General features: G+C 39.3%; 1 protein-coding gene across 5 annotated transcripts in view; it reads right to left on the bottom strand.

The window, feature by feature from the left end:
* The window catches only part of slc4a5a (solute carrier family 4 member 5a), a 154,902-nt gene extending 131,298 nt beyond the window's left edge, over positions 1-23,604 (bottom strand). For all 5 annotated transcript variants that reach the window (XM_039768436.1, XM_039768435.1, XM_039768438.1 and 2 more), the window contains exons 1-3: positions 23,547-23,604; positions 22,490-22,566; positions 5,727-5,794 (exon numbers count right to left, since the gene is read on the bottom strand). In XM_039768436.1, the coding sequence (XP_039624370.1) occupies positions 5,727-5,793 (67 nt within the window). In that variant the 5' untranslated portion in view covers position 5,794; positions 22,490-22,566; positions 23,547-23,604. The remainder of the gene's footprint in view (positions 1-5,726; positions 5,795-22,489; positions 22,567-23,546) is intronic.
* Positions 23,605-24,237: the final 633 nt, after the last annotated feature.

The following is a 24,237-nucleotide window of genomic DNA, read 5'->3' as shown; positions in this document are numbered from 1 at the left end:
TTTGCAAACTCCAACCAGGCTTTGATGTATCATCTGATGATCCTGCCACAGAGCCCAGACTTTTGGAGATTTGCAGTGATGATGTTCTTCTGAAACTTTCTCCCATCTCAACACATGTTCTCTGGAGCTTGGTCACTCCTCATACCAAAGTCCTTCTCCTTCAATTGGTCAGTTTGACCATGCAGGAAACCTTTTCCATTTAAGAATCACGGAGGCCACTGTGCTCTTAGGAACCTTCAATGGTGCAGAACATTTTTTGTAGCCTTCCCCAGATCTGTGCCTTGACACAATCTTGTCTCTAAACTTTGCAGGCAATTCTTTCGCCTCATGGCTTGGTGTTTATGTATCTGAGGGTCCTCCTATAGACAGGTGTGTTTCTTTCCTAGTCATGTCCAATCAATTCAACTGACCCCAGGTGGACTACAGACAAGGTGAAGAAACATCTGAATGATGATCAATACAATGGGATGCATCTAAGCCAAATTTCAAGTATTGTAGAAAAGGGTCTGCATATTTATAGTATGTCAATAAGATATTCCTAATACATTTGCAAAAATTCCTATACTCATGTTTTTACTTTGTGATTCTCAGATTTGAGTGTTGCTTGATGATGGAAAAAAATAATTTATATGATTTTAGCACAAGGCTGCAACAAAACAAAATTAGAAAAACATTAAGGGGTCTAAATACTTTCTGAAGACATTTTATTTACAGTTCTTGCGTCTAACATCATTGTGAAAAACCTATTTAAGATGCACCCCTGCATAGTCTGCTGATTTTCTTTAAAAAATGTACTGTGGTTAAGAAAAGAAATCTTTTGTCACAGTTTGGACCGTTACGTTTTAGTTTTTGCTTTTGTTGCTGTCTGTTCTGCCCTCAGGCCACTTGTTGTCAATGTACCATTCCTAAAGGATATTTCCTCTCCTGGTCGATCCAGTTATTAATTTACTTAGCCATAAGAATGAGATGTGACACTCAGTGTTATGACCTGGGGCCTCATGAATAACGCCGTACGTAGAACTCGCACTATAACATGGCGTAAGCACAAAAGCCGAAATGTGCTTACGCACAGAAAAATCCAGATGCAGGAATCTGTGCGTACTCCAACTTCCACGTTCTTCCGCTACATAAATCCCGATCAGCGTGAAAACTAACGCTTGTGCACGCGCATTTTGTAACGCCCCAAATCCTCCCAGAATTACGCCTCTTTGAATATGCAAATCAATATAAATCGCCCTTAAGTGCAGCCTTCTGTGAAAAGACAATGGGAAAAGCACGGGGGAAAATATAAGAATTTCAACGAATACCAAGTGGAGGCAAAGGAAAAACATACTATTTGTTCAAATAAACCGTGGGATAATCAACAAAAGGAAGTTGATCGAGTGACATAGCGTGTTGGAGAAACTTGAAAGCTCACGTTCACAAAATCGCACAGTGCCGGAAATAAAAAACAAGTCACATATCAAAGTCGCCGTGAACAGCCGAGTTGTAGCCCACTGTCTGAGTGTCATATGAAAGTTTATTAGGGTACAGAGAAAAAAAGGCACACAGTGGGGAAAAAGCACGAAATGTCCACTTCAATCTCGACATTTCCACTTTAATCACGTAGTTTATTTTGTCATTAAAGTAGAACATCATAAACTTCATCTTAAAATCGTTTAATTAACCAGTTTCTCAAATCACATCGTAATTAAAGTAGCACGTTAAATGCTTTGTTTTGTATTTGATCTTCTATGTGCTCTATGTGTGTGAATCACTACTTGCTTCTTAAGCCGGCTCTCTTCCTCCAACTGGACACAGAGTCCATTACATTCGTGATATTACAGCTCTCTGAATAACTAAAATACTGAGATCTATACGTGATATCATTTTCATGATGATAGGAGTTAAAGCACGTTATTAAACATGTGTTTCACTTCGATGAAATAATTTATTGCAGCAGTACTCGGGGGCGGCTCTAGGCTTGTGGTGGCACTGGGCAGAGGAAGAATTGGTGGCTCCTTCCCCGCCAATGTCAGTAAAGTAGCTTATGCACGGTGGATGGCCACGTCCGTTGCAGACACTGCATAGCCGCCTCGTGCTCATGACACAAGCATTTCTGTCGCTGCGTTTTTAGCTGAGTTGTTATTTTCTCTTTCTGTTTTATATTCAATATATATTGGCATAGCCGTCACTGCAGTCAGTGCTTTTCTTTCCCCAAGTAACCGATCGCCACACAATCAGCTCTGTAATAGAAGTTAAGCCATCTGTAAGCTTAGCCGATTCTTCAAAACGTTTAAGGAACATTGAAATATCTTCGTAGTACATGTTTAATTATTCTATCCTTCACGACTCTCCCAGTGAAGAATATAGATTATTTAAATGAAGTTAAAGTTTTATCTGTAGAATTTAACAAACAAATTTTGCTACATTTCACCTTAAAAATGGCTCAGGTTGTGCAATATTATAACTGTAGTGCAAGTTTACAGTGGGGTGATTGTACTTATAAGTACAAACAGTTCTACAAGGAGCAATTGATTGAGTGCATTTAAAGTTCTTGGGATTAAACTGTTTCTGAACCGCGAGGTCTGTACAGGAAAGGCTTTGAAACGTTTTGCCGTGGCTGAGACAGCGTGTGCTTAATGCCGTATACTGATAATTCTCTTTCCGATCAGCTGCTGCTGTGATTCACACTCAGATACAGTGATATAAATACTCCGAGTGCTGCAGTGAGAGTAATATGGAAAAAGATGATCCGCTGTGGCAACTCCTAACGGGAGGAGTTGAAAGAAGAAGAAGGAGAAGTGAGAGTAACAACGCTAAAGCAGTTATGGTATTTGGAATACTATGGCTGTTCCCTGGACCATTATATTGTTACAAGTTAATTACAATCAGATGCGTTACACTAATAAACAATATGCGGTTAGTTTCTGTGTATTTATAAAGCCGCGTCATGAAAATAATGAGTAACCACACAGGAACAGTAGCATTGCTTTGACGCTGGGTGCCGCCAGTCTGCAAAACCGAGCGGAGAACTTGAGTACGACAGGGCATGAGGTACCGTGGAAAAGTGCGTGACTTTACGCCAAGTGTAGGTTTTATACATCGTGATTTGAACGTGGAAAAGTTCTTATGCAACATTTCTGTGCGTACGCACCTTTTATACATGAGGCCCCTGGAGTTTATTAGCTTCTGTTTGACCTCTAAAAATAATTGGAACTTTGGTGTGAGAGTTTTAGAGGTCAAGGAATTGTGTTTTGTATCTGATACATTCGTTATAAGCATCACAGTCTTGAGCACCTGTCATTTGGGGTGCATTCACTAGTTGCTGGTTGACATCTTCTGAAATTCATGCCAAGTGACATTATCAGTGTGATGACTCACAAATCATCAACACAGAGTGTGCATCAACCAAATTTGTGGAAACAACCAAATACCTGTAATGTAATGGACTGTATTTATGTGTATTTTATGTTTGATTGAATTATTATTATTATTAATTATTATTAGTATGTTTCATATTTGTAAGTATTTTGTTATGTTCATAACAGTGTATTGTCCCTTTAACTCCATCTCCATTTCTTGTGTCTTGTGGGTGGAGCCCAGGAGGCGGAGCCACATCTGACATCACTCCTCCTGAGCGCTCTCTCTGATTATTTAAGGGTAGAGTTTAATAAGCTCATATTAGTAAGTCATCGCATTTGTTAGGACATTTGGAAGTTACTGCTGTTTTTTCTGCTGATTTATTTTTTTTCCGGATTTGACTTTCTTTCGCTGTCTTAAGGATTCTATTTACCTGAAAGCGATTTGGGACTTTTTGCTTAGGATTGCCTTTTTTGTTACTCCTTTTTTGCATTTTGAGCATTTCCTTAATTTTTTCTATTTTTTTGTTAACACTTTATATTTTTAAATATTGGTGAGCAACATCGAACCTAGAGGGCCACAGTGGCTGCATGTTTTGTTACAACCCAGTTGCTTAATTAGAAAAGAACCCTTGTCAATAGCAGATCGTATTGAATTTTATGGCCTGTTAGTGTATTAACACTGCCATGTTAGGTCATTTTTATGTTGTAGATCTTTTTCCTTTCCTTTTGAAGACTAAGATGGGTGAGTAATTCTCCATCCTTCACTTTTTTCTCTTCAGTTTTCTTCCAAATGTTTTGTTAAACCAAATAATTCACAATGAATCCACACAGACGTAAATGGAAACAAGTTAGAAGGAGAACTGCTAGCTCCTTTATTATATGCATCTTATTCCATTAAAACATTGAATGCAGCTTTTTAAGGCTAAAATGAGCAATCCAGAGTGGGGAGTCTTTACAACCTAAAATGAAGTCCCTGTTCAGCTATGGAGCCCTCACACTATTGTATGTTTGAGACACCATCAGATCACAATACTTAGTGCTTTCTTGTTTGAGCATTTCAAAGACTCTCTAGTTGTTTTACGGCTAACACTTTGGCTTTAGCTTTGTTCCTCATTTTGGGTTCCTTACATTCTCGCTGTAATTCTCAACTTGAAATGTTTGAGTCACTCCTAGTAGGGCAGGCTTAAGGGTACAATGTGCTCCTCAGCAGACATGGTTGTAAGACCCCCAAAAGAAACATCCAAAATGGAGTCCCTGTTTTAGATCTGAAGTGTACTTAACTAGCATGGAGGGGTGATCCCCCTTAAAGATCATCACCCTCATAATCCCACATGAAATTGACAAAGGGAGTCACCTGACAGTCACATCAATGAGGGGTTGTCCCCCTTGGAGATTTGTTGCATATGAAATTGACTTCCCCCCTTGCAGATCAGTAACTTCCCTCATAGCCACATTTGATATCGATGATGAGGGAGGTTCCCCTTGGAGATCAGCGTTCTCATGATCGAATATATAAAAACCTTTTGGTGCTCCCTTGTGGATACCACCCCTAGGCCAATACCCTACGCCGATGCCTACTCAACCTATACCTGGAGCTGGCCCTGCTCCTCGGCTGTGCTACGAATTCTAGACTTGACGATTTTGACCTTGGCTAGTTAGTATTTTATTATCTATCTCCTAATTACATCTGGTATTTAAAATGACTGCTGCTCTGCGCAATCAGTACACACAGGGAATGTGGGATGAGAACATTAAGCATCATGCCATATTCTACTTCATATTTTATAAGTTGTTTAAAATGAATGAATCACAGCTATACCACCTCTTGACACAATTATAGTTTTACAAAAATCACCTTCATCGTTTTTTAAAAATGTAATGATAGTAACTTTACACAATGAAGTTAAATTAAATTAAGACTAATAGATTCAATGAACATATTAACTAACAATAAATTTGAGTTGTTTAGAAGATTACGGTTGGACACTTTTTCCAAAGTGAAATTTTTTCTTTTGAAGGACAGGACAGATCACACATTTACAAACAAACTCGTTTTATTGATGAAGCCATCCTTCATAGCTGAATATCAAGAGGGGATCATATATTAAATTAATTGTATTACCACAAACCTGTTTTAGAAGAAAGGGATCCAGAAATGAAAGTCGTTTCAGGACTTGAACTTAATTAAACTTCACCCCCTAAATACTTACACATAATAGAAGATTTCCAACAGTATCATCTATGGAGTCTATTATGCCGAATGTTTAAGACACCATTGACTATGTATCTTTATCAGTGCTGTATGCTGTATAAAGAGTCAGCTGCCATTCCACAAACAGAACAGAACATGACTGTTATCAAGAAGACAGGAGGCTGACTTACCCTCATCTTCTTCATATCTCCTTCTGGCAGTTCCCATTCCCCGGTCCACCAGTCCATCTTGATCCATCCTGCAGACAAATGGATATAAAGGTTCAAATGATTGACTGTGTTGAGTTCATACTACATTTCATCTGTTTTTAACATTTATACTTTCCAAAGCACATTTTACTATTTTTCTTTTCACTGACTCATTTGAGTGAACACGCGGTTTAGTGTTGACCTGCGGTTTGTAATTCCCGTTTATTTGAATGAATTCTTGTTTTCTGTCCATATTTTAAAATTTTGAGCTGTGGATTCATCTGAATTGCTGTTTGCTAATATCTACTGATGTTTCTGTATGTAGTTGTGGGCACTCATCATACAGCAGAAACCAACGGTGGTAGGGATGCTGGCCATTGCAGAGGACACCAACACAAACACCCAGGGGGCAAATGATCAGGAACACCTGGACATCTGTGTATTCGTGCAATTATCTAATCATCCAATCATGTGACAGCAATGCAGTGTATAAAGTCAGGCAGATGCAGGTCAGGAGCTCCAGTTAATGTTCACATCAAACACCAGAATGGGGGAAAAATATGATCTCAGTGATTCTGACCAAGGCATGGTTGGTGCTGCCATTATCTCCTTGGCTTTTCACAAGTAACACTCTTAGAGTTTATTCAGAATAGTGTGAAAAACAAAAAACATCCAGTGAGTGACAGTACTGCGAACAGAAACACCTTGTTGATGAGAGGGGTCAGAAGAGAATGGCTAGACTGGTTTGAGCAGACAGAAAGGCAGTGGTAACTCATAACCACTCGGTCCAACTGTGGTGAGCAGAAAAGCATCTCAGAATCCACAACATGTCGAACTTTGAGGTGGTAATGGGCAACAACAGCACAAGACCACATCGGGTTCCACATCCTGTCAGCCAAAAACAGAAAGCTGTGGCTACAGTCGCCATGGGCTCAACAAAACTGGACAGTTGAAAATTAGAAAAAACATGGCCTGGTCTGATGAATCTCAATTTCTGCTGAAGCACTTAGATGGTAGGGTCAGAATTTGGCACCAACAGTATGAATCCATGCACCAAACCAGTCAACAGTCCAGGACGGTGCTGGTGTAATGGTGTGAGGAATGTTTTCTTGGCACACTTTGGGCCTGTTAACACCAATCTATCATTGCTTGAATGTAGTGGCCTATTTGAGTATTGTTGGTAACTATGTGATTCTCTTCATGGCAACAATTTACCCATCATCTAATGGCTACTTTTCCAAGTGTCCATGATTTTGGATTAAGTAAGACTTGTTTTGGAGTTCTTTGAAGAATTAGCATAGTTTTTGCTTTGAATTTTTTAAAAACGTCTTTGGTTTTGATTATTGATCTTTTGTCATTTCTGGCCTCAGACCTTTTCTGTTTTTATCGACTACTTATTTTGTGTCCCTCAAAGATCATTTTTCTATCCTAGTCCTTGCCAAAATAAAATCTTTGCCTGATTTTCCAAGCTAATCAGTACACTCTCTACAGGGGGAAGAGGAAATTATGATAAACTGACAAGAGTAATGGACTGACTTCCAGGTGTAGACCTAGGAATGGTACCAGAAGTGAGGCTGGATGTCCAGGAAACATTTAGGTGGCCAGTTGCAAATTGCAAATGAAGAAACGAATGTGAGAAATTTGAGAAATGAGAGTTGACCATTTAGTTCATTTGTCACTCATTTGTTTAGCTAACAGCTTAGCTGTCCCAATATCTCATCCAGATTCTTCTTAAAGGCTGTCAAGGTTTCTGCTTCAACTACATGTCTCAGTAGTTTGTTCTTGACTTTCACAACTCTTTGTCCAAAGAAGTGCTTCCTGGCTTCAGTCTTAAAGGCATTTCTCCTTAATTTCCACTTTTGTCCTTGAGTATGTGGTTCACCATTAACCTGACAAAATTCTCCTGGATCTACTTTAGAGAATTTTGAACATCCGGATGAGGTCCCCACGTAGTCTTTTCTGCTCGAGATAAAACAGGTTTAATTCTTTAAATCTGTCAGAATAGGACCTGTCCTTAAGTCCTGGATGCACTTCGTTGTTCTCCTCTGCACAGCTTCAAGTGCTGCTATGTCTAATGAGATAATGCACTATTTCTCATATGTATTTTATTTTAAAATTGATTATAATTTAAATGATCTTGGTTTCTTGACTTAAATTTTCATGCAACGTAAACAACAATCAACTGTAAACATGGATATTTGTGGGCCACAAGCATGAAATGCTTATTTCAGGTTCTGCCAGAACATCTCAGAGGTACCATGATGTGGATTTTGATTAGCATATTTCAAAAATGTCTTTCCTCATGCCTGCTGATGTAGACTAGCTTAAGGGCGGAGTGGCAGCTCTGAGGCTAAGGATCTGCACTGGTATCTGGAAGGTTGCCATTACTACCAGAGGGGATTCCACTCCGCTGGGCCCTTGAGCAAGGCCCTTAACCTGCAATTAATCCTGGGGTACTGCGCAATAGCTAACCCTTCACTCTGACCCCAAGAGGTATGTAATAACTACATTTCATTGTAAATGTAAGATGACAATAAAGTTGAATTGTCATTCATATTTCAGATGATTCTTTTGCTGCAGGATCAGGCCTGGCATTAGCTTCACCTCTCAAATGGGTGACCTCAGATTTTCCTGAAGAACTGTAGCCATACTAATGCACCTTTCATTGATGTCTAGTCATCCATGCCGTTATGTATTAAAGAACCCCAAAACCTAACACTAACACTACAATGTTGAGCCAATGAGCAAGGTGTTTATTGTGGAATGTTTTTTGACCACAATTTTGGACAACAGTTTCCACTTTCAATTGACCTGTCATAGAAGGCTGCTCCCAAACATTTGTGGATTATTCAGACACATTTTAGCAAACGTTAGTTACAAACAGATGTTCTCATTCAACTGCAGTGGTGTCCCCCACTTGTTACTGCGCCTTGGGCCTCACTCTTAGGTTTCATTGAGCACCACACACTGGGAACTGGCTTTTAAATCCTTTCCAGAATGACAAGCACAAACAAAGAAACTCACACTGTTTTATTTATCTTAGTGAGATGTGCTTCTATAAATTGTGTGATCACATCACAGTAATGCTAAATTACATTTATATTGGCTAGTGCTGGTCTAGTTATGTTTGATTACCGACCAAAATATTTATCCTGATTAACCCAACTGTGCAGGCAGGGTGCTGTGCTGGTGACAGCTCTGGGCTTTTAAACATCCACAGGAAAAATGTACCTCTCAAAGGCTGAACTTTGATGACGCATGAGACTTAAAAGAAAATTGTATTTATGTTTCCTTTAAGAATCAACTTTGTCACAAATGTTTCTCCTAAAATAGCTCTAGACAAAAAGGAGTCAAAATTGAGAAGATGGTTTGAAAAGCATGCTATACTTTGTGAGTTCTTGTTCTACTCTTGTTTTAAGACTTCATATTTTTTACTTATTATTGGACTGATACCATTATTCAAGATGACTTACACCATCTGAGATACTACTGGTTGCATTTCTTTCGTTTTTTCCAGTTGGAGCACAGACAGATGAAGTGCCTTGCTCAGGGTCACGCAGGTGTCAGTAGTGGGATTTGAATGCAGAAACTCAGGGTTTGAAGTCCAAAGCCTTAACCACTACACCACACTGCCTGACCTTTTTTCCAGAATGAGTATGATCTAATTGGAGCACAGTAATTTAAATCTGAGCAACTAATACTATTATTCAGAAGCAAGGTGTTTTATTAACACAAACAACTGTCCATACATTCCCAATATATTACTGAACACACAATGCAAAAAAAAAAATAAATGTCAAGACATTACTTGGAAAATCTGAGCCTATTGTGTGGCTTGCTGAGATCGCTGCTAAAACTGAAGAAAACCGGGCAGAAAAATCTCAGAAGCATGAGATAAAAGGACATGACTCCATTTTCTTTTTTTTCTGGTCTCATTGTTGTCTAGGAGAAAACAAATGAAGGTGATCTCTCTTTTAATTTTTCATTCCTATGGGCAGTCTTATTGCTTCAGCTGCTACCTCAAGCTCACTGTATGTTCCTAAACCTACCAGTGTTTTAATTGTAAATCATGAAGCTAAACAATCAAACTCAATCCTGATTTTGTAAATCATTTGGATAAATGCGTTAGATACATTTAGAGTAATAATTTTTCCTTTACCCAGACTACGATCTTTCAGTATGCAATATAATGTTCACATCTGAAGACTGCATATTAGACTATGAAATAACAAATGAAAGATGCAATAAAAGTAGGGGTCCTCGTTATTTCAGATGTTATTTATAAAGTACACAGTTACAACTGATAAGAAGATCTGAGCAGATTGACTGTGAAAAATGCTTACACAAATCGATGGAAAATATCTTTTCACAGCACTGGGGGTCCTGCTTGTTCTGATTTTGCAGGCATACTTGGGACTGCATTATTCAAGTGTGTTGTAATGGTTAAGGCTCTGGACCTAGGACTTCAGACCCTCAGATTGTAGGTTCAAATTTTGCTGCTGACACAGTGTGACTATGACCAAGTTACTTCACTTGAATGTGTGCCAAGTGGAAAAACAAAAGAAATGTAACCGACTATATCTTAAATATTATAAGTCGCCTTTGACAAAGACATAAGTCAAATAATAAGTAATAATGTTATTGGCCAACTTCCTCTTGTATACCTTGTGTATATATATCTCTATATATAATCTTCATTTGGATCTTGATCTTTGTTTGTCCGCGAATGAATTAGAAGAAGAAGCACTAGATGGCAGTAGAGAGACAGCTAAAACATAGGCATTGCATTAAGAATCTCCTCCAGGCTTATACTACTGAAGACTGTAGTACGCCAGTCACACCTCAAAACACAGACATTCAAACTAAACAAATTGTTGTGCTTTAAATTAACTAAAGAGATCTTAATTTAGATCTTGATCTTTGTCCGCGAATTCCATGCATGTGTAGACCACCTTCCAGTTTAGTACGTTGTTGTTACTCAAGGATGTCAACAATGTGCCCGAATAACGAAAAGGGTGGTGGACAGTGTTACGCTGGTTAGCTCCTGAGGCCTGGTTAGAGAATGAGATTGCCGAAGATAAAAGATACGTGCCTACGTAACATATGAATGAAAGAAAGACAGTGGGTAAAATGAATGACAACGTAGCAGCACGTTCCGGAAATTATTATTGTTACATTGTAGCCGGCGAGTGCTGCGCGTCTCACAGTTGTACCGTGGCTTGCTCACATGTCAGTGAAGTGATCCCTATTTATGCTTTAAAGAGCCTGGATACCTATGTGTCCTCCTTTTATAACCATTGCTCCGTGTATATTGCCTTACTCTTTGGATTGCCAGAAAGCAACCTGCGAGATTGGCGAAAGGTTGAGATGAGATCGTGAGGGGAAACAACAGCATTGTGAAAACGAGACGGACTGTGAACGGACAGAAGCAGAAATGCTCCTACACCGCCACATAATTACTATTCAGACAGTGATTCCGTGTAGGCCGTTCCTATCGAATCAATATCCAAGGGTTTTCTTTTGTAATTTTGTTTCCCTTATAAAAAGTCATAATGCTGTGCGACGAAGGGCCCAGTTCACGATTGGCAGCTGCGTTTAAATAGGAAGCCCTGCTCAGACAACTTTTACACGCACAACGTAGTTGGCCGTACATGGCTAGTATATATATACTGTATATACAGTACAGTATATATTGTCACACGCATGGGCTTAGGGGACAGCTTAAAGGCTCTAGTAATTCCCCACTGCTCCAGGGGTTGGTGCTGTATGCTAATGCCTTTTTTTCTTCCTCCTTCTTTAGAACGTGAGATTGACGGCTATACCAGCACTAATGTCACTTCCGGTATCCGTCCACGCAGACTCACCTCTTCCTACTGGAAGAAGTTAAAATTGGAAGATCTGCCATCTTGATTCACTTCATACTTGGACTGAAAATCTGAGAAGATGTCCTCACAATTATTTTAAATTTGTGTTTGTTGTTTCATCATCAATTATAAGGGGTTCACCATTTAATGGGCCAAATTTTTATGATCTCTTTTGTCTTTTTCTTATTATATCATATACTGTATGTATATGTAGAGTCAGACATGTAAACTTGGGGCATGTTACCTGGTTTTGGATTTTGATTCTGTCCAAAAAGGTTATGAGGAATGTGTTTCATGTGACACATTAGATAATGCAGTTTCTTTTCTTCCTAGCATTTTTGTCGGAGGACAACTGATGTCACTTCCTGCCTCTCATCTCCAAATTCTCCCCTTCTGCCTTCCTTTGTTTCAAATACTGTCTCTGTTAGAAGAACCACATGCATTTGTCATCCCAACAGATGGTGCATCACAATCATTATCACTGCTTTTACAAATCTCATACCAAATGGGACATATGCATTGCATTTGTCATTCCAATAGATTGTACATTTGTAGGAAAGCACTTTATTTGTTTGTAATGCACCATCTATTTGAATGACAAATGCAATGTATTTTATTACTACATGCTTTATAAAATACATTGCAATAGATGGTATACTTCAAACATTAATACTGCAGTCTATGCTAATTATGTAGGATTCTTAAATGGGTAGCACAGCTAGTGTAATAATAAACCCTTTCTTTTCCTTACATTATGGTGTCCTTATCATTCTTTGGGGTTAGGATCTGCAAGAATGTCCCCTTCTGGCCACATTACATGTATATGTTTAAATCGTTGTGGTTTCTCCATAACTGTAGACAATGATTTATAATCTTATTTTAGCTATTCATATTACTGTATTTAATATAGTGCCATGGTGGCAATGTTGGCATGATGTTCTTGGTCCTGTAATGGAGAAGGAAGTTCCACAGAATAAATAGATGGATGGCGATTAGTTACTAGCTTTGTTGTTAACCAACTATTCAGATATTACACCAGCAAGTTACTGTTTACGAGAATCGATGCAGATTCCTGTCATTTAAAGCCCTTTTCTACTTTCATTCCAGAATGTGTGAACTTTCTTTCAAAGGAAGGAGGAGGAGGGGAACAGGGGTAGCTGGCATTCTTCAGCAAGTTCGAGGACCCGTTGATTCTAATTCCAACAGACCCCCTGATGGATTAGGGCTTACTTTTCCTTGTCTAATTAAATAGCAGCAGTCTGCCTCAAGTAATAGATGCAGTCACCCTTCAAATCCACCCCCCCAAATCTCACTCTTGTTGATTCTTTAATCGCGAGGATAGCATCGTCCATGATCCTCAAGAGAGCAATTACAGTTAACTGTCTTTTTTTTTAATTTGCTTTTGATTTTAATTGACAAAACGTTCTCTCTCTACAATTCACAAATGCCAAAAAGTACATTGTACCTTGTCAGGGAAATTGCTTCCCCATTAAAAAATCTGAAAAAAAGGAAATTATGTCAATTCAGTGCAATCGAAAACATAAGATCTGATTCCACAGTCCTTGAATCATCTCTCTGTCTAATTAGAAGCCAAGTGCCGGAGTAACTGACAACTCAATACAGTCTGTGGAGAGAGCGTATCAGCAGGCGGGCGGCCGATCAAGGGGCTAAATCAGGCTCCATTCACAACCTTGTCTTTGAAATGAAAGGCACCACAGAAAAGGCAACAATATTAATGCTATTAAGGAAGATTTACTTGAAAAAAGTGGCATAAGAAACAGTTTCTTTATCCCTTAAAAAATCAACTTACAAAAAGTAAAGGTTGCAGAAGGCAAACCCAATGGGTGCATGGCTTATCAATTTAATTTAATTATGGTGTCATGTCCTTCACGGTCAGCAGATGCGCATACTGGCTCTGACAGCTCAATCGATGGCAATGAAGAGGATTTAAAATTAGGGGCACAATGGGGTGAGCCTGCAGTGTAAGTAATGTGAAATACTTTCTCTAGCGAGCGACATACACTTTCTGTCATACTTGATCCATGGAGCGAGTAGATGGGTTTAGATCCCGGCCTTTCACATTATTCCTGTGCTTCCATACTTTTTTTTTCTGGCTGCTCCACACACTTCCCAAAGACATGCATGCCAATCCTCATATTATGATACCTTTATGGTATGTGTCAAAACGATTCACACTTAAAGTCAAAAACGGGCAGACTTCACATTATGGAATTGAGTCACAGAAAAATGCTTAGGTCCTGGAACCATTTTTATTACATTAGGAGCTGAAAGTCTGCCTTGGTATGGCAGTGGTGAAGGTAGCCATTCCATACAGCCATTTATAAATTTCCATGGTCCCACTTCCTTTGACAGTTTCTGTGTTCCATTTTATTCCATCTGTTGGAGGACAGCTTATGACAGACTCATCCTCTGAATTCACTTCACCTAAGACAGCGTTTCTCAACCTTTAAGTATTTGCGACCCGGGTTTTCATAACAGTTTTAATCGCGCCCACCTAACATTTTTTTGAAATGTAGATGCATATTTTATTATACCTACTTAACTTTTATCAACATTTATCTAACTCTATATTTATTGCTCTAGTATCAGAATGGAGTTTAAGTTAATTTGTTTTGGTTTCAACAGATGTTTTTTTCATATTTTTTGATTCTTGTTTTCTTTTTTTTCACATCTTCGCGCCCCCCCTTTTTGTTACTTCGCACCCCCCTAGGGGTGCCCGTCTCACAGGTTGAGTACCACTGACCTAAGAGATATTGAAATATCTGCATCTTCAAGTATATTGTCCTCTGCCTCTGAAACCTCCTCCTCTACTTCACGGTCACATTTCCAAATCAGTCTTAGGACATCAGTCATTTTTATTATGTCTGTGTCAACCGAGAAACTTCTTCAGTTCTAAAGTCAGACTGTTAGTACAATGGCATGCATACTCACGGTTGATTTCTCTGCCTAAGCTACTGATAGTCATTCATGGCTGTCTGGTTCAAATGAAAAGAAGTGTCAATTGTTTTTGATGATTAGAGCTATGCTGTGTTGTATGTATTATATATCAGCCAACTGTGGTGACTTAGTGGAGTAAGAGAACAAACCCAGTCGAAGTAGTTGGTGCACAAGGCAAGCATGGGGGTTCCCCAGAGATCAGTGCTAAGCTATCTCCTCTTCTCCCTATACACCTCCTCACAAGGCCCTACCATCCAGTACCATGGTTTCTTTTATCAGTACTACTCTTATGAAATGCAGTCATCATCTCCAAAGGACCACAAAGTATAATCTAGAATAAGTACGTGTCTCACTGATATTGCAGCCTGGATGAAGGAACTCCATCTCCAGCTCAACCCGGCAAAATCAGACCTTCTTGTTATCCCAGCTTGTTTGTCTGTCCAGCACCCCATCTCTGCTTAGACTTGTTCATTATTACTAACAATTGCCAAGTCAGTACGCAACCTTGTGGTTGGTGATTCATGACCAGCTGTCCTTCAAGGAACCATGTTGCTACAGTCTCTTGGTCTTGCAGATTCACTCTGTAAAATATCAGAGTGTATCTAACAGGGAATGCAGGGCAACTCCTGGTCCAAGCTTTGATCTTATCACATATGGGCTATTGCAACTCTCTGGTGGCACAAGTACCGAAATCACCAAGCTACTGCAGATGATTGAAAATGCAATAAAATGTCTGGAGTTCAGCTAGTGGAGGAAGGCACATGCCACTTCATTTCAAATTTCTGATGCTTGCCTATAGAGTAGTCCATGAATCTCCACCTAAATATCTATGGAGACAATTGTGAGGTTCTATGGTCCTTCTCTACCACTCAGACCTGCTGATGCCACCTCTGTGTGGTATCAAATCTCAATCCAGACTCATTTCTTGGTGTAGCTCTTAGTTGGTGGAAGGAGTTGCCCACCACCATTCGAACTTCTGATTCCCTCAGAGTGTTTAAGAAGCACCTGAAGACTCTTGTTTGGTGAATTTCTATCTAACTGACATTAGCTGTTAGGTTTCTGTATTTTTTCTCCATTAGCTTCACTTGTGATGGTCAATTTTGTAATTGTGTCCTGTAACACCTGCTCTCAAACAGTCCCCCAGCCTCATGTTACTCGATTATGCTGACTTTCTTTGTAAGTCTCTTTGGATAAAAGCATCTGCTAAGTCAATAAATGTAAATGCAAAAGTTAAATACACATCTTTAAACCAAAGGAGTGGATCACCACATACTGTACAATTCAATCTAATCAGCCATTCTCCTACTCATCAAAAACAAATGACCACACACCACCCTCATCAACCTTCAATGATCCAAGCAGACAATGTTTCTGTTTTGGATCTGGGCACCTTTCTCTGTCCTGGTCAAAATGACCTGCAACATCATCTTTGAATAAAACTCTGTAAAGACATTCTCCAGTGCTTCTCATCTAAGATCCTAATCCTAAATGGTGAAAGTCAAACAATTTCAGGGAAAAAAAGCAGATAGAAACCCGTAATTTAGACATCTCCAAAATGGAACAGATAAGATTTAACCATAAAGTAATACATGGGTGAAAGGCAATGGGTGACACCCTGGATGGGATTAATGACTGCTGCTGGGACAGCCCCCTAAAGCCCTGTGTGGAAAGAGCTACTGAGGCACATGCTTGAATGACAGAAATACACTTTTGATGTGAATAGCAATCACTTGTTGGTGGTGATCATTTATATCTTCTTCTTCTTCTTGCTGCTCCCGTTAGGAGTCACCACAGCAGATAATCTTTATCCATATCATCTTGTTCTGTTACACCCATCACCTGCATGTCCTCTCTCACCACATCCATAAAACTTCACTTAGGCCTTCCTCTTTTCCTCTTCCCTGGCAGTTCTATCCTTAGCATCCTTCTCCCAATATACTCAGCATCTCTCCTCTGCACATGTTCAAACCAACACAATCTCGCCTCTCTGATTTTGTCTCCAGACCGTCCAACTTGAGCTGACCCTCTAATGTACTCATTTCTAATCCTGTCCATCCTCGTCACAGCCAATGCAAATCTTAGCATCTTTAACTCAATGACTTAAATGAAATTTGAGATAAACAGAATAAGATACTTCAGACACAGAAGTAAAATAATTGGATAACAATGCATCTTTTTAAAGGATTTATTAATATAATCATGTGCATTATGTAACATGTTAAATATTATTTAGCAAATTCAAAATGTTCACATTATTGAACATTGCAGATTCACAATTATCCAACCTCCATTTTATTTTATTTTTTTAAATGAGCGCAAAGGCCTCCAACATTCTAAACATTTTTTCAAATCAGGCACAGCAGGTAATTAGTCTGTAGCTTTGTGTTGTTAAATAACAACATGTCCCAAATTAATGAAGCCACAGTATCCATGACTGAAGCTTGAAGCTTGTTGTCCATCAAGGCAGACGTGTACCCCTTAACGTCACTCATTGTCACTTCTGGACAGTGGATATCTGCAGTGACGATTGTGTATGGCTGCTGTTGATAGCAGAGTTCGGATGTCTAAGTGAGCTGGATGGTGTCCTGTCACCGTGTTGCTGTATTCAACTCAGAATGTGGCAACCTGGAGGTCTTTTTCAGCCTGGGACTGGGCACCTTTCATTCTTCTGTATGTCCAGGAAGGCAACATGGCTGGCAACAGACAATGATATCCTCAATGGTTTTAGGACAATACAGGAGATGCTTTCTGAGTTCAGAACAAAGTTAGGCCAGTTAAGGTGGACTATTTGGTGTTGGCATCACATGTGGAAAGGCTCAAGCCCTTAGAGGCCAGTGCAGTCCAGGTCTTCAAGCTATAGAGCAGGATTGGCAGAACTCAGGTTTGATATATTCTGGTCTTGGTGTGCATCCTAATGTTCTGCTAGCACCAGAGTCTTTCTAGTGGGCTTTCTGGCAGAAGCAGCGAGGCAACATGCTGTCAGAACTCTGTACACTTCACAGGTATGCGAATTCTAAGACCTGCCCTGCTCCTCTTTCTAAACCCTTACAGATGATGTCACCCATGTTGTTCCCAAGCCCTCTTTATCAGGGCCCAACTGGAATCTAAAGGTATTCATAGATTGCTTACACCCCATTAAGATGTAAACATTTCATTGTTATACATGGAGAATACACAATAAAGTCTTACTACCAATTGAGACAGTCTTCACTTGAATTATAAAGATCACCTGGCCGCTATATAATTAAAACTAAATTAAAAACAAGTTCTTGTGCGGCAATAAACACTCTCAGTGGGCACCAGTGATTCAAGGGTTTAAGATCCACAAATCCACCTATTTGCATGTTTATCATCAATAATTAAATAGAAATGATTTCGTAAGCTTTGCAGAAGTGACGAAGGACTGAAAAATGTAAAGAAAACTCGAAAAGGTGTAGTATGTCATAAATGCATGAAATATATGTAATATTAATAATTTTCATTGTTTCCTACTACATACAAATGAATTATTAATTGATTACATTTTGTAAAAAGTTACAGTTCACTAAAGAATCGCAAAACTACGCATTTTGCCCGGAAGATGCCACACATCTTTGTCTCAGTAGCCAGACTCACACACATGAATTGCGTGTGCAGTGATCATTCTGTCTTGTGATTCTCGTAACTTTTTAAATCTTATTTGGTGCAAAAAACTTAAAATATAATTATAGGTCCAAAACGTAGTGCTTCTTGTGGCTCTAAAATTGTTTTCAAGAGCACTTTACTGTCTTCTAAATACAGAACTGTGTAATATTGTAATCATGCTGTCCGTCTCTCTGTGTGTTAGCATACGTTATTGAACATATTTGCGGATTTTCACATTTCTGGTGGTCCTGTGCCTCAAATCCCCCCGAATCACAAGGGCCGTTAAATTACAAGTAGGTACGTAAGATCACCGAGCGTAAGGAGTGTTGTACACTCTAGTTTAATAATTAAAAACCCCAAAATCCCAATGGAGCATATAAAGCTCATACTGAAGGCTTTTACGTTTATTCACTCCATGTTCTACAACACCAACTCAAAAAAAGTTGAGAACGTTATGGAAAATGCAAATAAAAACTGAAAGCAGTGATTTCAAAATTTGTTTTAAGTTGTAATCCATCACAAATTGTATAAAGACAAGATATGTCATGTTTATAGTCTGGTCAAGTTTATTTTTTTGTAAATGTACAACCATTCGTGCCTTTGAGGACCTGCAACACATTTCAAAAAAGTTGCCATGGGGAAGTTTAGAGTCTTAAAAGAATTGAAAAAGAAAATAGAAATGTGAGTCGAAACAGATGATGTTCAACGGGTGATTACAATCATACTGTGGTATAAAAGTCAAATCCAGGAAAGGCCTTGTCTGTTAGGAGCAAAGATGGGCTGAGGGTCAACGATGTCCCTCAAAAGCATGAGAAAGTCATTGAAAAGTTGTTTCTCAATGAAAGATCAGAAGGGTTTGAATAATTTACCCTCGACAGTGAATACTCTAATTAAAATATTCAAGAATTCTGGCAAAATTTCAGTATGTAAAGGGCAAGAGTATAAACCTAAGATAACTGCTAGCGATCTCCAATCCCTCACATGGCACTGCATCAAGCAAGGTCATTCATCAGCACACGGGCTCAGAAAAACATAATTCAATATCTAGTTACCGCCACGGTTATAGCTGCACTGCTCATGAAGGAAGTCCAATGTTAACCGTTTCCAGAAGTGCTGTTGACTTCTCGGGGCTTGGAGACATCTAGAATTGAACCATCACACAATGGAAACATGCATTTTGGTTGGATAAATCAATTTTTCATATCATTTTTGGAAGATCCCTGGTCCTCCCTGCGTGGAGTTTGCATGTTCTCCCCGTGTCTGCGTGGGTTTCCTCCCACAGTCCAAAGACATGCAGGTTAGGTGCATTGGCGATTCTAAATTGTCTCTAGAGTGTGATTGGTCTATGCACATCATGTCCTCCAGATCAAAAAAGAAAAGGACCATTCAGACTGTTACCATCTGCACAGCCTAGCAACTGTGGTGGTATGGGGGTGTGTCAGTGCCCTGGGCAAGGGTAACTTGCACTTCTGTGAAGGCACCAAAAAGTACATACAGAGCAGCACATGCTGCCTTCAAGATGACATCTCTTCCATGGACACCCATGAAAATTTCAGCAAGACAATGCAAAGCCACATTCTACGTGTATTACAAAGACATGGCTGCATAGGAAGAGGATTTGGATGCTTGACTGGCCTGCCTGCTGTCCTGACTGATCCCCAGTCAAGAAAGTGTGGTGCATTTTGAAACACATAATGGAACAATGAAGGCCTCATACGTTTGCACATCATTTGCAAAAAGAATGAGACAAAATCACACTTAAATCAATTAAAACAAATTGGTATCTTCAGTACTTAAACGTTTATTAAGCAAAAGGAGATTAAAAGATGACATCATTGAAGTGTTAGGAATTAATTCAGTGGATTGAGACTGCTATTTTAAAATGAGTTCATCAAGAACACGGGGACACAGTTGGAAACTTGTTAAGGGTAAATTTCACATAAACATTAGGAAGTTTTTCTTCACACAGAGAGCCATAAACGCTTGGAATAAACTACCAAGTAGTGTCACAGACAGGAGGACTTTAGGGACTTTTGAAACTAAGCGAAAGGACTGGTGAGCTGTATTGGGCTGAATGGCCTGTTCTCGTCTAAATGTTTACGATATTCTAATGTGCTAATGAAGTGTTACAAAGTGGTAAATTCTTTAATATCCAAACATGTTTTGGAAAATGTTGCAAGTATCAAAATCAAAGTAAGTGTTTATTTATGAAAAAACAAACACAAATCTTTAGTTGTACCATATGTGATATTTTCTTTAGGTCAAAGATCATTTACCATCATTTACTAATCGCTGCTTTCTGTTTGTATTTGCATTTTGCATATCATCTCAACTCTTTGGGACTGTAACTTTAATGGCGGTTTATTTGGCCCCCTAATAAAGGCCCTGTTTAGGTTTAATCGTCCATTGCACATTGCTTAATTGGGTTTGAAGGTGGCCTTCAACTCAGTAGACCAGTGGTTCTCAAACTGCAGGGCAGGCCCCCCTAGGGGGCGCGAAGTAACAAAAAGGGGGGCACGAAGATGTGAAAAAAAGAATCGAAAATATGAAAAATACATCTATTGAAACCATAACAAATTAACTTAAACTACATTCTGATACTAGAAAAATAAATATAGAGTTAGATAAATGTCGATAAAAGTTAAGTTGGTATAATAAAATATGCATCTATGATATATCATTAATTAAAAAAAGAACAAATTGGTATTAGTGGGCTCCTTTCAAAATATGTTAGGGGGGGTGCGATTAAAACTGTTATGAAAACTCGGGTCGCAAATACTTAAAGGTTGAGAAACGCTGCAGTAGACCATGAAGTCCTCTGAAAAGCTCTATGAGAAATTGATGTTCTGATACTCCACCTCAACCACATCACAGAGCTCCATGAAGGAATCACAGCCAAGGTGAGGATTAATGGCTGTCTCTCTCTGTAGCCAGACTGGGCTCAGGCACTCCTGTGCTCTTTTGCAGAGCCATGGTCTGGATTCTTAAGCGCATTGGTGTCACCTTACCAGAACACCACTTTACCAACCTTAATTATGTGGATGACATTACCCTACTGGACACATCTTCCGCAAACCTACAGACCTGGCCTGAGCAATCTGAATCAGAGACATCCCATCTAGGTTTTGGTATGTCCTGGTAAAAAATGAAGCTGAAGAGTTTAGGGGTTGGAAACAACTCAGGTGACATCATCATCAAGGGTCAGAAAGTGGAGCAGGACTTACTTCACATACTAGAGTTCTTATGGCAGGTGTTTTCCAGACAGAGTCAGCCATGCTACTTCTTGTATGAGGTTTTTACAAGCAGAACATTAAGATCAACACCAAGACCAGAATAAATCAAACCTGGATTCTACCAATCCTGCTGTATGGCCTACAGACCTGGACCACACTGGACTCTGACATGCAAAGGCTTGAGTCCCTCCACCTGCTATGCCAATGCCAGATCCTCCAGCTTTATTACTATGACTTTGTGAAGAACTCCAAAGTCGTCTCCAGCACCACCCTGAAACCCATCAAGGATATCATCACCTGTCGTCAGCTTTGACTTTTCACCTTCACCCATGTCACACACCTCGACACAGTCATTCCAGTCTGTGGTGCCACTGCAATTGCTGTCACCTAGGAAACTGAAAGGGACCCACCTTCTGGCTGAAGAAGACCTCCTGAATGTCCCCAGCCAGATGTGGAAACCATAAATTGGTATTAGCTTACTTTGGCACTGAAACTCTGCCATACGTGATTGGCGCTATGGACCTCTCTTGTCCAAAAGTGACAATGAATGATGATATAAAGGGGTACAAGTCCCCAAATTTATTGGCCTTGGTGGACAACCGTGGTTACTATTCATGGATATAAACTCCAGTCATGGGTACTGTGGCTTCATTGGTTACGGACATTTTGTTATTTAACCACACAAAGTTAAGGACTAATTTCCTGATCTGCTTATCTTTGAAAAAATGTCTTAGAATGTTGGAAGCCTTTATGTCCAAATAAAATAATGGAAGAAGACTTTGGTTGGGTATTTGTTAACTTGGAAAGTTTAATAATATGAACATAGACTTCTGAGAAACGACCTTGCTTTTCTTCATTTTGAATCTGTATATAATTGTGTCTAGTTTGATACAGTTTTTTGATTGGTTAAATATTAATGACATTTATTTCTATGTATTTTTTATTTATGCCTAACAAAAAGCAAAAAAAAAAAATCATAAAATGAACATGACACACGTAACAATTTCAAAGAATAATGGCAACTAGCTGTGCTGATGGATTTGATAAGAAAAAAACGTCAACTGACCTGAGAATGGATACTGAGGGGAAGCCGAGGAAGAAGATCACTCGAAAAGATGAAACTTAGACATCCAACCTTTGCCACTGTTAAGGACAAATAAGTGAGTTTGAGTGGGCAGACTTTACAGATACAGAAATCAAAGATGGAACATAAAGCTACTGGTTATGATTAGTAAAAATAACAAGGAAAATAATCTACAGCATTACCAGTAAGTAGTCATTACTGTTTATGTCTATAAAACCTTGAACTTGATCATCCGTTAAATTTCGAGAAGCACTTTGCTTCTTATTAGGCTGACACCTTTATCCAAGGCGACTTACAGCATGTGAGATGTGACTTGCTCGTGGTGACACAGTGTCAGCAGCAGGATTTGAACCATCGGCCTCAAGGTTTAAAGCCCACAGCCCTAACTGGTATGCCACATTTAAAACTTCATTTAGGAGTTTCATAAGAATTATCTGTAAAACAATGTTAAAAATAGTCTATAACTAACTGCTTAATATGAACGACAAATTACGGAAGTCTCAGAGCAAGTGATTATTAATTAAAGTGGATTGTTAAACATAAGAAATGGCAAAGCAAGTTATAGGAAGTATCTGTGAGTGAAGTTAATTTTAAAATGCACGTAACCGGTCAGCAGAATGAAAATGTGCAAGAGCTGCTTGTGTCAAACGATTTGCTTTGTAAGGTCTAAATCGTGACAAATCTCCTAATAGAGCAATAGTGGGCTTTTGTATCAAGGGCAGCCTTTAAAATATCCATTCATGGCTGTTTACGGGGTTGAGGAGCTGAAAAATCTTTCAGACATGCCTTTCAGAAGTAAATTAAAGTTTCCTCTGTAGGAAAACTGACCACCAAATCTCAAATCGGGACCCTGGATTAAGGCTTCTAAAAATAAGCTACATTTGAAACAAAGAGAAAAGAGCACATCGTGTCCAAGGTGTAAATCTTTCATCAACTTGTAGCTCACTACAACGATTTTAATTAAACAGCTTTCTTTATCCTATATTGTTATTCTTTTATGTTTTTAAGATCTTAAAATACGGAATAAATGGAAACCCACCTGCAAAATAGGCAGTCGTCCTGCGGATTTCGCCGGCACTCTGCAGAGTGAAAGGCAGCGGATGTCTGCCCTCTGGACTTGGGCCGCTCAATAAACCAGCCTCTGCGCAAGATTGAAGCTCCCGGTTAATAACCACAATGCTGAGACAGGCAGCCGCTCAGGAAGCTGTGATGACCATGGTTCAGAAGCACGTGTGGGCATGGTTCATGAGCTGTATGTTAACAGGGAGGCACTGCACAAGAATGGGTTCCCTGGATGAAATCGACAGCCCCCCTCACAACAGGAATTCAGAATTCACAAAGGCAAACGGCACCATAGTTTGAATGGAGGGAGACATCTAGAGGCTTTATTTAAGCAAAACGAATCAAAAGGGCATCCTGTGGAATGAGTGATTACCCGAATGCTGCAGACGCATGGCACGCTTCACCCAATGGATGTCAGCAGAAGAATCGCTTCTTTTCAGAAAGGTCACAAGAGCCAGTTTTATGGTGGCAACACTGCAGAGATATAGCAGAGGTGCTGTCCTTTCCTCAGTTTCATTGAAAAAAAATGCAACGGGAAAACAGGACAAGGGTGCAATTCTTTTATTTTTTTGTCTATTGTTCATTTAAAGAGCATTCAAAGTTCACTCTAACCTACACAAATATCTAACCACAATTACTATTAGAGAGCTTACTAGTAGCAGCACCCG

This window comes from Polypterus senegalus, chromosome 11, assembly GCF_016835505.1.
Source record: "Polypterus senegalus isolate Bchr_013 chromosome 11, ASM1683550v1, whole genome shotgun sequence".
Lineage (NCBI taxonomy): Eukaryota > Metazoa > Chordata > Cladistia > Polypteriformes > Polypteridae > Polypterus > Polypterus senegalus.
The sequence above is the reverse complement of the archived record's forward strand: the minus strand, read 5'-3'. Positions and strand labels throughout refer to the sequence as shown.